Source organism: Meleagris gallopavo, chromosome 17, assembly GCF_905368555.1.
Source record: "Meleagris gallopavo chromosome 17, MGAL_WU_HG_1.1, whole genome shotgun sequence".
NCBI lineage: Eukaryota > Metazoa > Chordata > Aves > Galliformes > Phasianidae > Meleagris > Meleagris gallopavo.
The window spans coordinates 478,468-492,840 of record NC_139420.1 but is presented as its reverse complement, the minus strand read 5'-3'; the positions used below and the strand labels follow the sequence as shown (position 1 = coordinate 492,840).

Sequence of the window (14,373 nt, the reverse complement as noted above, 5' to 3'; positions counted from 1 at the left end):
CGGCAACAGAAACGAATTTTTATAAGAAGTTTATTTATTTATTTTTTTTGCATGGTGTGACCATTATACAAAGTAAGCAGCCAGAGCTGCCATTTTGTCCTTGGGTTTCTTTGGGTTGGGTCTTCCCCCAGGCCTCCGCCCTTTTCCCCTTCCTCGACCTTGCCTTTTCCCTTGTCCGCCGCGGTGCATGGGGTGCCTCATGGCTGCGTGTTTCAGCTCCACCAGGTCTTGAAACACAGGGTCACAGAACACACAGCCTGAATGCTGGGTCTCATCACCAGGTAGAGGAGATTTGGCTTTGTTGAAATCTACGTCCACAAGAGCGGCATCACACAAATCGCAGGTCTCTGGTGACACTCGGACTTTGTGGGCATTCTCAAAGAAATGCACAATCACATTGCATTTGTTGCAGGCCATCTTCCATTTGGGACCTGACGTTGAGTCTAGCACCAGAACTCCATTCTCACATTCAACACATTGCCCAATTCCAAGCATGCTAAGAGAATGCTGGCATGTGGGGTGGGTGCATTCATTACAGCCCATTCCTGGTGGAAGAAGAGTGAAACTATACCACTATGGAACCCTCTATATTGCCACTGCTCAATTTGCAGAAAGTGAGACACAGAATTGAAAGACAACTTAGTATGGTACAGATTTTCTAAACCACTGCACAACAGAACATAACTCCAAAAGGGAACCTGTCTTCTCACTTCTTCAGAATAACCCCTCGCTCCCAACTGTACAATGACTCCCAGACAATGCCCCTGTACAGCACATAGAGTTTGGATATATGAAGTGTTGAAAAAAACATACATTTTCAATTAAATGTATGACTCCTAATTGCTATTTACAGTTACACTGTATGCTGTTAGCATACGACATTTTTAATTAGAAGACAATAATAAAAAAAAAGATGCCAGAAAGCTCCTGCCACTCATTCAAAGCCTCCAAGCGTGACCTTAAATACCTTTTGATCTCACAGTTACTATACTAACTGCTATACTATTTTTGCCCCTTCTTATATCCTTCAGTAATTTCCTGACATACCATCTATATTCCTGTATCAAAATACAGTTCTCCCCCTCTCAGGCCTATCCTTAATCTATAGCCTCATCCGTATAATAAATGTTAGAAAGGTCACCTTCTGTGCATGTAGATCAGTTAATATTGTATTTTCTTCATAAAATCTATTGGGGTTTATTCAACATTCTGAGTAAGTTAAGACATGGCTGTGTGACCAACAGTAAAGTGTTCTCCAGATGCTCCATGTCAGCTCTTTTAGAAAAAGATGGATTCAAAAAATGGCTAATCTTGCAATATCTGAATTCGTGCCCCAAATGCTGCTATTTTGACAAAAGCAGCTTTCATTAAACTCCAGGAACACTGAAGTAAGAACAATAGTTCAAAGCACACCAGCCTCTCTCTTCCGTCTTGTAGCAAAATGCAGTAACAGCAGCCTCTCATATTCAAGAAAATCCACAGGGAACTTTCACAAAGATAACTAACATTTGAGCTACACCCCCTGCGTTTATTTATGATACCTTTTTTCATGTCCCTGAAGGGAGGATGGTTGTAACAGTACGGACAGAGTGGGTAGCTCTTTCCTCTGGATCCAGACGACCACAGCACCAGCTCGAAGTCATCAAGGGGGCAACGTAACTCTTTGTAGAGCTTAATTGTACCGTTCTGTGGGAGACTGTAGGTATCATCACAGTGAGAGCAGTGCAGACGACTTGGTTTGGCCTGGAAAGAGAATGCAAATCTTCTGAACATCTGTATGGTCAGCAGGGTTCAAAACTTGCAGGAAATCCAGCAGTGACCTCTCTCTGATTTGTACTGCATAGAAAAACTGCATCAGGCTTCACCCCTTCCCCTCCTCCCCATGAAGGGCTTTCTTGACAACGACATTTGAATCCACCCTGAATAATGGCAAGGGGACTTCTAATCACTGCTCCCCAGCAAGTGAAATTTAAAATCCAAACACAATGTGAACTTACCTGAATATATTTCATAAAACGATGGCATTTGCCACAGCGGGAAAGAGGTTTACCCGTGGCAGCTAAGGGCGAAAATGACACTTCCATCAGCTCATCCATACCTGGAGAAAAAGGAATTCCATTTGTGTCAGAATTCTTCCCACAGGAGGAAACTGCACAATACTACTTACAGGACCAGCGAAGACGCTGTGGGAATTAAAGTAGTTTACTCACAATATGCTTCCTTGTTCAGGATAATTTTTTAAAAAAATTATTATTATTTTGCAATAAGCATCCACAAACACAGTAGGGTAAGTACTTCAGCTCATTTGAAGCTTTTCACCACTACACAGTCACAAAATAAATTTTAAGGGGAATTTTGGAGACATGATCAAATTTCCCTTGTAAAGCAAAGCCCTGGCACAACTTTCAGTGAGCCTAAAACCAACCTTGTTTGAAAGTACAACAATTAAGTAGTCGTTGTACATGTGAAATTCCCTACAATTTTTACCTGCAATAGAATCCACAAAATAGTGAAATTTTCTTTTGAAGATGTCAAGGGTATGCTCCAGGACCTGGTGGTAATTTGCTTTACCCAGAGCTATCAAGTTGAGTTGCTTCTCCACAGCACTGCGGATTGTAGGAAGAACTAATTCTGCATCTACCAGAAAAAACAAGGACAGTAGCAACTGTAGACCAAAAACAGAGGTAAGAAACTGCCCATATATAAACTGATATCAAAATAAATTTAAATTTTTACGGATTTTAGAACTAGTAATCCTTTCCTAGAGGTATCTTTTCAGACAAACATTATTTATACAATGACAAAAGCCCCTAACTTACTGAAGGGGACAAAAGGTGAGAGGATGAATTTGGAGGAGAGCATTTAACTGACCTATTTTGTAATAACCGTGAACCAGAACAATTCCAAGGTTTGTAGGCTTTAGTCTTCGACCGCTCTCCACTGTGACATAGTTTCGCTGGCAAATGTTGTTGATGTGAACTGGAATACTCGCATCGGTTCCTGCCACACAAAGAAGACAAAATAATCCATCAAAGTTTGCACTGAATTACTAACTTCTGACTTCTCTGGTTTTATGTCATATTATAGCACTTCTGAGACAGCTTTGTGCCTATGCCCAGTTTCCAGTGGATAATATCTCTATCTATTAACATATATATGTTCCTTTGCAGTTTTCTGAGAAGGCTGAACCACACGTTTTAACCTTAATCCTTTCGTCTCTTCTGAGGAATTAGTGATGGGAGGGAAGCTATTCTCACAATCACTTATTCTGGAAAAATACAGCGAACAAAAATACTGTGTTTGTTTGGACTGGACACGTTTATGAAAATGTATTGAAGGAAGCAAGTCAGATTGAAAAAGAAAAATAATACTGTGATAAATTATATAATAAAATATTTAAAGACTATTGGAGCCAGCAAAACTGAAGCAAGCTGTAAAGACAGAAAACTGCTGCTAACAACTGGAGGTACATTCTTCTATGCAATAGCTCTCTGTGACACAGAAGTGACAAGGAGAGATTAAGAAAAGATTTTGCTTTGGTCAGAAACTGGGCATAAGGATAAAAAGAATGAAATATGGGGAAAGCAGAATCTACCATCCACTAAGAGGTGATACAAGCATTGTGGTTCGGTGGGAAAGAGATCATGCCTGGACTTACTCAAGTGAATACTGAAAGGTCATTACCAGCAGAGAAAGTTCAGAGGGGTGACTCAGACCCCTTGCCCTCTTAGTAGACGTATTGCAGGATAATGTACGTTAGGCAAGTACCTACCAATGCCATGCTTTTCCATCAGTGTGATGAGTTCTGCTTCTGTCAGGTAGTCAGGAGGACTCGTTTGCATTTCCAGTAATTTTATTTCCCCAACTGGAAAGAGATCTCCTTTCTCACAGCAGGGAAGGCTCTCTTCTAATGGGATGCTGTGCCAAGGCATAATTTCTGTGAACCCTGGAGGTAAACAAAATAATGAGAGCTTATCTTCACAGCTTTCTAAAGGCCAAGACTCCTATTTCTGATTTTAACAAGGGCTACACAATGCACATCAAAGGTGAGAGGCTGTTTGCCATTCCCTGCAGACAATATTTGAAGTACTATATCAAGAGAGGGATCTCTCACCGCATCAAAGCTGTTCTGTGGAAAATTGGGTCCAGCTGATATATGGAGAGAAAAATGAAAAAACCAACCAAGGCTTTCCTCAAATGAAAGCATAGTGCCAAAAGTCTTACCAAAGGGATGGGAAGAGTCTCTTAAAAAGAAAATGCAAATACTAAGTTGCATTAATGTAACAGATGACTGGGACAGCTTGCTGTGAACATTTCACTGAGGGTACTACAGTCTTTTTCCTGAGGCTCAAGGAAAAGAAAAAAAAGAAGAAGAAAAACAAAACAAAACCAGTACATCCTTTTCTAGGGTAACAGAAATGAAATGAAGACAAAGATTCAGTCCTTGTGATCTTAATAGGCTCCAGGAAAAAAAGTCTTAAGTTCTACTTGCCTCCAAAACTTCACTTTTATATCTATTTAATGCATGAATTGGTAAAATAATAAACAGTAGCTAACTACTTACTCCCTGGTTAGTCTTACCTGGTGAAGTTACCACTTTTCCAACACAGCTAAAACGTTCAGGGCCAATACTGAAAGAAATGTTGGTTTGTAGGTACTTGCAATCAGCACTCACAGTGGCAATAAAATGCCTGGTTATGTACTCATACAGTCGCCATCCATCTCCACCTGAGGATAAACAATATCTTACTCCCACAAATAAGTCTTGCAGCACTACATAAAATTTGCACTAAAAGATATCAGATTTCCACAGGGAAAACTGGTACCTAAGAGAAAATAAGATTCAAAAGTCCATCCATCTTCCTCTTTAAAATTTCCTACCCACAGAATCATGTGTGAGAATCCTGTGCTACACTGTGTTTTTTTTTTTTAAATATGTTATCAACCAGGTTGCCTGACAAACTAGCATAGCACAGACAAGAGCTACATGCAGTTTCCTTATCACAATATATAGTTAGGAAATCAAATAGCAGAGGTTACACTGCTATAAACAGAAACTAAGCTTCCAAGTATCAGTCTTGTGCTTTGCAGATTTCATCCTACTGTGTATAAAGAAGTTTTACACAGCCATTCAGAAAGCTATATGGTTACTCAAAGTCTTAACATACTTCTCTATCAGAGTTGATTGCACTGATGGCTGAAAATCAGGATTTACCAGTTTTCTACAACAATCTTAGTTATTCCTAATAAACAACACAACACATTCACTATACTTCTTTACAATTTTTAAACCTCTCTTTAACAGGTCACGGCATAGAGTCAAATCTTACATTTTAACATAATGAACACAAACCACAGAGGAAAAAAAATTAAATTCAGCTTAAGCCTGAATTTCAAGCAGAAATATTTAATAAAGTTTCAGCACTTTGAAGCTATTACAGGGCAAATATCTCTGAGAGTTCTGATCTTCGCTGTTATTAGAAATTTAACTTAAGGTAAAGTCTGCTCTCTCTCCAGTTCCTGCAATTCAGATTTTATGTTAAATCCTAGAGCCTTTCAGCATGGCTCCCAAACCTTCAGGAGCAGATTTCTAACAGATTTCTAAGAGTCGTAACACTATGCAATTTGTCTATACCTAATTCTACTTCTGTTGCAGCTTTCATTGGAGTGATGGGAGGATGGTCCCCTGCATCATGGCCTTTCCTTGGACGATTGATGCCTTCTGATAGCAATGCTTTTACCTGGGCGAAGGAAAAGAGAGAAAGCAGGCTGAAGTGGATAGCAGGTCTCTACTATCAGGTTAAAAGTTTTTTTGAGAACCAATCCGTAACTACAAATATCTGTAAGTAAAAGCAATTACAGATATTTGTTGTTGCAGACCTAGAGATGAAGACATACCAGGTGAGATGTTCTAAAACAGACCAGAGAACCACCTGCAGAACAGCAGAGGTGCTGCTTTACGTACTCACCGTTTCTGCCCAGTAAGGATTATTAGCTTGTTGTCTCAAGCATCCTTTCAAGTCAAAGTTTTCTGGATAATGGGTAGTTTCTGTTCGAGGGTAGCTAATATAACCCTGCGTATAAAGCCGCTCCGCTATTTGCATGGCGTGCTGCGGACCCATTCCTGGGATGGCACAGGAGAGAACAAAATCAGACTCACAGCAATCTGCAGGTGGTTTTGGTTGCTGAGTCTTAAAGCACACTTTATCAAAACATTTCAATTAATTATAAATTATAGCTTGTCCATTCTGTAAGACTTTTGCCACCTTGATCTGACCCAGCATTTCTGACACGCTTTCTAAATTGTTTCCCAAAAGTGATAAACTGTAGGGAGAAGAGACTTATCAAAATGTATTTTATATGGGCTTGATTATTTCAGCTGAGAATCCAACGTACTTTGCTCTAAATCAGTGTGAAAATCTAAACTTTTACACGTACCTAAAGCAGCACTGGCCACTCGTAGCATTTCTACCGTGTTCAGAGCCAGTGGTCTCTGCTTCACCTTCTCTTTTTTACTCACAGATTCTACCTAGAAAATAGCATTTTTCCAGTAAAAGTTTTGAAGTTTGGTAACTGATAAATGTATAATTTCCATTATGACTAAAACCATGTGATATACCTAACATTACCTGCTTTTGTCATGTCTGTTTTGATTTTTTTTTTTCCTTAGAACAGTAACCATCAAATCTGGTAGAATCCAACTGGAGACAGTTTTACCAAATGCTGAAGGTACAGCCCTAGGGTCCCTGCACACTGTGGACTAGATCAGACCTGCCACTGGATATGCAGAAAAGTAGCTTACTGCTATCTTCACTTCCCATTTAGCTCAGCAGCACATTCATCAGTGCTACAAGGGAGTAGTGCTCAATCCAACTGATGGCCCCTAAATATAGGGATCTAGATTTTTAAAGACTTCACACAGCCTCTGAATGTTGGTAGCTGTAAACACTTAAATCCCAACACACTGTCAAACAAGTATTGAACAGAACAGAATTACAAGTTAGTGGGCTATAAAGACTGCACCATACACAATTAAAAGGAACGTTGTTATGTAAGTAAATAAATTCTGATCTGTACGGCGTCCTTTGGGAAATAAGAGGTCTGCTCGGAGTTCAGCAATGAAGATTGCTAATTCCTATCACGAATGGTGACCATTTCCAAAGTCAATATTAAGAACAGGCTTCTGTTGAGATGACCGCAGTAGTGCAACACAAACTACAATCAAGAACCTTTTGCTTATCATTTATACAAAGTTGAATTGAATAAAAAAAGATACAGAGTATATTTCATAACCTTCTTCACCAAAAGAACACACACAAAAAAAAACAATATTCAGTAGATGAGCTATTAAGTAGTATTTCCTTTATGTGAAATATGCTCCAGCAACACCTAGTAAATACTTCTACCTTTGCTTCTCTTGCTGTCTTTGTTATATTTAGGAACATCTGGGCAATCTCACGATCAAATACCCGCACTCTATCCCAATCCAAAGTGAGAGAACTTTCTTTTTCAGGGTTCACCTAGTTGATCAAAAAACAAACAAACAACAACAACAAATTAGTTCCCACCAACACAACTATTGAAAGTGCAGAATGCACTTTTCCAACAATAATCCAGAAAGTAATAAACCCTAGTAATAGGTGTTGTACAAGTGCTCCAAGCATGCAGCTGTACTCATCTTCCAGTGGCTTTTGAGAAGGAGAGTAATTTGACTTCAGGAGAATGACTGAAATTATACTTGCAGTTAACTGAAACTCTATGCTTATTTTAAATACTTGGAATAGTAAGGGCAAAAAGGGCAGAAATTCAAAGTTTATCATTTTGACTTAGCAAAATTAATTCTTTGCATTAAAAATAAAGTGTACGTAGGCCACATTCCAAGTCCCACCTACAAAAATAAATATGAACTAATCAGCGTGTGTGTGAAACGCCCTGAGAAGAGGCACCAAATACTTCCTAGCACAACACATATAAATGAGATATATCAAAAAACAGATGAGAGCAGACACTGGATTTCACCTTTTCTTCTTTTTAAATTGTAAAATCTAAAAATGGCAACTTCTTACCATCTGTCTTCTATTTACTCACACAATCCCTGTCATCACAAACAGTAAAACCACGTTGGTTTGCTCTCCAAGCTTGGACAGCAGCAAGGCTATAAAACTGCCATAAGCTGCCAAAGCATTCAGAGGACTCAGCATCAACACAATGAACATTTTATTTACTTTAGAATTCCAATACTCAGCAATGCCAATGCTTGCTGGCAGACAAATTAATTCTTGGATTCAAATTAACACCACAGTTGGTCCAAGGACCCCAGGGAACAATAACAAGCCATTTCAACTTGTCTTTCTGGCTGAGTCTAAGCTTAGATGGTTAGCACTGAAGAATTCTTACAAGCAGCTACAATAACCACTTGAACACAGAACTGCCATCATCAAATCTGCTCTAGAGAGAGTGGTGACACACATGTGAACGGAAAGAAGATACACAAGTAAATTGGAGGCATTGTGAATTCTTGTCAGCAGCTACAAATTTATGAATGGACAAAATGAAAATATTAAGTGCATTTCTTTGTACATAAGGAGGAAAACATGTTTTAATCAAACAAGTAACACAAAGCTTACTTTAGCTTGCAGCACCCAGTAAGTCTCAGGCTTGAATGACTGGATTTTGTCGTGTCTTTCAACACAGAATCCAAGTGTTGGTGTTTGACACGGCCCAAAGGAGATGAGGGAGCTGTCTAAATTTCCATATTTCCCCTGAAAATACTTGGTCTGAAATCTTAAGGGAAAGATAAAATATAGCAACAAATACATTAAAATCTTCATTCCCATGCAAAGAAGCAACTTTCAGGAACTTTTCCAGATATGTATGAATAATTTGCTAAGTCACTCAGGTGCATATTAAAAAAAAAAAAAAAAAAAGGTATTTTCAGAAACATCAAGTCTTAAAGCTAAAGAAGTTAGAATTACTTTGCTTCCTAGAATTCTGCTTACTCCCAAGAAAATGTGAGAGGAAGACAAAATAAGAATATACCATATCTGCTGACATTATTTTCTCTAACTCAGTTAAAGCTACAGCACATTTTTTCACTTTACAGCATAAAATCGTTTGCTTTGGTACTCAGTAGAATTAGCCACTACAGCTCTGAGGCATATTTTGCAGACAGAACAGTATTCCTGAACTTTTCATAAAACCATCTGCAATCTATGCTGTCACCTTGTAAATGCACAGCCAATTCTGAGATCCAGCTCCTGGCGGGCATCCACTGACAGGGCTTCGTTGCGATTGGGTTCTCCCAAATGATTCATGGCATTGCAGATGTCTGTGTCAGTAATAGAACTGAATTTAGCTCTATAAATTGTCCTTTCGGTGCTAGGAGGTTTGTTCATAACGGGAAGAACAGCATCGAGAACCTAATGAGGATCAGAAGCAGACTTTATAAGTAACTGAAAGCTCAGGGCTTAAGTCAGTTCTTCTCTCTGGAGAAAAAAAACAAACCAAACCCTCCCCACAAAACACCTGCTGATGTGTAACTGCTTTCTTCGTTCAGTAAGATGTCATGCCAGTACATAAACTGATAAGAACTGATAAGTATTTGTCTGTACACTAAGAAGCATATTAAGAATTAGAAAAAAAAAGAAAGATTTGTATATCAAACAGCAACTGCTGGAAGTGAAACACTATTCTTAGCTCAGAGCAAAGAGTTCCACCACTGTAGCTGCTGTACTGTGAATATCTGATGAATATGCATCAGTTTCTACCTAGGTTGCCAAGGCAAGTAATGAAATAGTGGTATTTAAAGAACTTAAATACTTGATAACACGTGCTTCTTTAAACAAGAGAGAAAAAAAATAGTTTTCATGTAGACTTCTGGGAACAGGATTTTTAAAAAAAGTCTCTGTACACCACAAAGTTGTAGTTCTGTATCTATGATGTGCAGAGTCCAAACTCCTGCTGTAAGCCAACACTTATAAGCAGTCTCTATGCTCAGAAGGGTCTCACTAAGCTAGGATAATAGAAATTAATTTTATAAGGATGACAAAATAACTACACCAGCTGTGAAACATACTGATTCTGACAGAAAGCACTGCTACATTTCAACATTTAAGAGATCTTATTATTCCTCTCTGATCCGCAACATCAACGAAATCAATTACACTCTTTGACTGACATCTTATGAATTCAAAAACATGAGCCTTTCCACCAAGGTTCCCCATGCTTTTAAATTTTTATTTAACTTAGTTGAGTATCACCATGTATCCAAAGAATAACATACCAATAGTACCTCATACTACAAATTAATACATTATGGTATTAGAAATCTTACTTCAAAACAGATGTTTTCTCCCTCCTTATCGCAATCCAACCACAAGACAATGCAATCACAGCCTCTTCCCTCCACCTGTAAGAGAAATTAGCACAGTCACCAGCAACTCAAACAAAAAATCTCTTCAGTAACTGTAGAGCTTTTGTTTCTGTTTTAAAGCTCTAAAGATGATGCAATTTATTTGGTGCAAAAAGAGTCGGAAGAAGAAAGCAAAAGTAACAAGAAAGCAGCATGTAATTATAGAATGGTTTAAGAGAAAAGAAAGATGTGCTTCACAGAACCAAAAGTCTGCCTACATCCTTTCTGAAAAAATACATACATCAGCATGGACGGCTCTACAGTAGCAGAAGGCTCCTGAACTCCTGCCCCACACTGTGTGCATGATCTTGGGCCCAGTCCCCTCCCCTTCCTCTGTCTTAATTCTCACATCATTAAATCAAACAAGAAAAAAAAAAAAAAATCAAGAACCACTTTTCTAGCTCATAAAGAAGCCAGGAAATCTAAACTTATCCAACAGATACCAGTCTTACACCAAACACCAACACCTTCTTTCCAGAAAGAGGAGTATTTTGAAAAAGGATCCAAACTATCACTTTCCTCCCAGAGAAGTGCATGTGAGAAAAGACTAAGAGATATTTGGAAGGAGCCATTTACAGGCTAGACCTTCCATGTGCTGTTAGAAGCCAAACACGTATTGTTTGTTTTGATTTTGTTTGTTTTGTTTTGATTTGAGATTTCAAATCTCAAATACGTTTCATAAGAGGAATACCTGTAAAAACTTCACCATGGTCAGTTTGGGATTTGCTTCTTTCTTTTCTGTGGGAGCTTTGCTAAAAAGTTCTGCTGGATCCACCTTGTCCCAGCTGTTATATTTTCCTGAAAAGCAGAAGTGCATTAAAGTAGAGCTGTAAATAAACATTAAAAACCCCAGAACAATAGTTTGGCTTTCAAACTTTGTCTTGGAAAGCCCTCTATCCTAATGCATCTTGCTTTACTGGATCTCAAGTGACCTCTGAACTCTGTGTGAACTGCAGCTATAATTCTGAGACACGGCGGACAGAATTTAAAGAGACATACTACACATCTTTCAGAAATGTTAATGTGAGCTATTAAAAAAACCTCCTGTTCCTGCAATCAGTTATCAGGCCAGGGAGCAATTTTTCCTGGTTTTCACAGCGCACACAAGAGGTGCACACTGCACTCTTTTACCATTACTCATGGCCAGCTATGTTGCAGCCCTATTATGCTGTGAAGCATCCTGTATCACCACATCTCATATCAGTGCATTTGTTCATTTCCCTGTCTCAAAAATAACTGTTCATAACATCGTTTAACAATTAGATGACACTGTACTCCTTCAAAGCACTGTATAACTAACTCAGAATTTAGCCCCCAAAACTTGTGAGGCAGTTAGCATTAAAGGAAACAAAGCACTCACATGAGTGATTCAACACTTCAAAGCGAGATGATGACAGGTTTCGTTGCACAGGAGCCTAACCATGTCTCTATTCTGCAGCACCATACCATGGTGCTCTAGAGAACATCCCTTTGGACTCTGCATTCCTTAGCTACCTTCCATCCAAAGTACCGAAACATTTTTAATAGTTGGCAAATTAAGACTCATAATATAATTCAGGTATTAAAGATGTGTTGCACACCCACAGTCACACAATAAGTCAGCCAGGGGGCTAAACAAAAGTCAAAAACTGACGACCACAAGTGCTACTGTCATATTCCCTTCCTCTCTAGTTCTCTTTAATGCTGCTCCTGAAGAAAACATCATACATGGAAATAATCAAGTCCTTGAAAATTTTACAAGCCATATCAGTTAAAGCACTCAACGAACAAATACCTATGAAATCCAAAGTCATGACATGACCACACACAGATGTCATCTTGAAGTGGGCACTCTGCCCTATAAACGACCCCGTGTACTCATGCACAGAGCACGCACCATTCAGCCCCTTGCGAGAGGACATGTTTCCTGTGAGAATAAGAACACAATTAACAACAAAATACAAACTAAAAAGTAATTAAAAAAAAAATAAAACAATCATTATTCTTTCATAATTACACCCCCTTTTCTCTAGGCCAGGCAACTAGGATCTTCCTGATCATAAAATTCTAACTCTTTGATCAAGGTTTTGCTCCAATTATTGTTTTAAACTTTTTCTGTCATAGTTCATTTTCAGTTGAAACTATCCAGAATCTCCTTTATCTTCCCCCACCATAACCACAGAATGGCTTGGGTTGGAAGGGACCTCAGGGATCATCAAGATCCAAGAGATCCTTAAGCAAACACAGTTGGTTTTCTGTTACCCCCATCATTTATAGAATATTCACCATTGCTTCAGAAATTCCCAGATACCAGCTCACTACTTGACTGGCGTTTTCCTGAAACTGTATGCACCATCACACACCACAGCCATACAAAAGAGAATCACAGAACAGGTTGGGTTGGAAAGGACCTCAAAGATTATCTTGTTCCAATGCCCCTGCCACAGACAGGGGTGCCAACCACTGAAGCAGACACTAGGTGAGGCTGCTCAGAGGTAACAAAAACAGATTTCATGATTCTCAAGTTGAAGAAACATCAGCACATCAAAACACACAGAACAAACAAAACGAAGCACCGCTCAGTAATTTCACGAACGGGCAGCTGCCCTCAGCCACTGTTCCAGTGCCTGCTACCCCAAAGACAACCAAGTCTGCCACCTGGCCATCTCCCGACCTCACTTCTCCCGCAGAGATCTCAAGCACCGCCTCACGCAGCGGGGCTCCGTGCAGAACACATCCATTTCCTCAGCAGGGCAGTGCCTCCGTTCTGCCACCGCCAAAACAGGACGAAACCGAGCCGCTTCCATTCCTACCCCTCGAGAGGATCTTGGCGATGGACTGCGCCAGGGAGGGCTTCTCCGCCACCATCAGCACAGTCCTCATCGTGGGCTGCCGAGACACGAACTGACAGGCGGCGCAGCGGTTCGGTTTCCCGGAGCCCGCGGCACTCAGCTCGCGGGTGAGAGCCGGTCCTCAGCCTGGAGAGAGAGGGAAGGCGGCAGCGTGCTGCGCAGCCCCAGCGCCGAGCAACCACGCATCCCACGAGCGCGCAGCCTGAACCCGCCGCTCCGCGGGCAGCCCGCAGCTTCACGGCGGGAAACGGCTCCAGCGGGCGCACCGGGGAACAGCTCGAGCCCGGAGTCGGACGGACCCAGAGAAGAGCCGCGCCGAGCCGAGCCGAAATACCGCCCGGTCCCGCACCTCAGCGAGCGGCCATAGCGCCCGCTCGCACTTCCGGGGCACGGCGCCGGAAGCCGGGGGGCGCTGCGGCACCTTCCGTCCAGCCCGCTGCGCCGGCGCCCCCTGTCCGTGCGGAGGAGTGACGGCGAGCCGCGGCCCCGCTCCCCGCGTGCGGCCCCGGGAGGTCGGCGCGGCTCTGCCCTGCCCCGCGCGGATCCCGCAGCCCGCAGCGCTCCTCTCGGGAACTGGCGGCCGCCGCGCAGGCAGGGAAGCAGACCGGAGCGGAACGTGCGGCATCGCCACGCGTCCGGAATGAGCGGGACGGATTCATCTTCGGTTAGATTAGCGACATTATTAGAGCGACAGGTTACTAGGGAAGGAAACAAACCCAGGGATCTTTATTCTTGGCAAAAGCAAAGCTGTGAGTTGCCTAAAACCAATGTATTCTTCAGTGCCTGGTTCCCTTTGACATCTGGGGAACATCTGGAACAATCTATGCAAGTTAACACAAAGCCTTCCGAGATGTCACAGGCATATTTTCAATTTCCTCTACGATAAGCCTGCTACAAAACCCACCATCTCCCTTCCTTTTTTAGCACCCAGCAGTTACTCTGCCCCGTTCTGAAGGCTTGTCACACCCGCGCTGCGCTCACGGGCACACCGAGCGCTGCCCGGCTTTCCGAGCGGCTTTGGCCGCAGAGCGTTACAGCAAACGGTGCTTCGCAGGCAGCCGGGGCGCTCAGCGAGGCGCAGGTCTGCCTCTTCCCGAAGACGCAGAGCAGAACACGGCCGGCCTGCACACC

The 14,373-nt window shown here is 41.4% G+C and overlaps 1 protein-coding gene across 3 annotated transcripts; it reads right to left on the bottom strand.

Annotated features, from left to right (window-relative positions):
- Positions 1–13: 13 nt before the first annotated feature.
- On the bottom strand, positions 14–13,652 carry TOP3B (DNA topoisomerase III beta). 3 transcript variants are annotated; one of them, XM_085238474.1, is made up of 18 exons: positions 13,509–13,622; positions 13,204–13,368; positions 12,186–12,317; positions 11,103–11,209; positions 10,334–10,408; positions 9,223–9,419; positions 8,628–8,784; positions 7,407–7,520; positions 6,439–6,529; positions 5,970–6,124; positions 5,636–5,741; positions 4,582–4,728; positions 3,773–3,946; positions 2,872–3,000; positions 2,488–2,637; positions 1,998–2,098; positions 1,542–1,743; positions 14–545 (listed from the first exon to the last, which is right to left on the bottom strand). In XM_085238474.1, the coding sequence occupies exons 2-18, from the start codon at positions 13,271–13,273 to the stop codon at positions 64–66; spliced, it is 2,589 nt and encodes an 862-aa protein (XP_085094600.1). In that variant the 5' UTR covers positions 13,274–13,368; positions 13,509–13,622; the 3' UTR covers positions 14–63. The 3 variants fall into 3 exon arrangements, with proteins under 3 accessions (XP_085094600.1, XP_085094601.1, XP_085094602.1); XM_085238475.1 differs by having other exon boundaries at positions 13,592–13,607; XM_085238476.1 differs by lacking the exon at positions 2,488–2,637 and having other exon boundaries at positions 13,204–13,652.
- Between the last annotated feature and the right edge of the window lie 721 nt (positions 13,653–14,373).

Excerpts from the sequence above, each read along its gene's own strand:
- TOP3B (XM_085238474.1), bottom strand. The coding sequence starts at position 13,273 with ATGAGGACTGTGCTGATGGTGGCGGAGAAGCCCTCCCTGGCGCAGTCC. Across the intron at positions 7,521-8,627 it reads ACTGGGTGCTGCAAGCTAAA|GTGAACCCTGAAAAAGAAAG; the intron begins GTAAGCTTTGTG and ends TTGATCAACTAG. Across the intron at positions 6,530-7,406 it reads AGACAGCAAGAGAAGCAAAG|GTAGAATCTGTGAGTAAAAA; the intron begins GTAGAAGTATTT and ends GCTATTTTCTAG.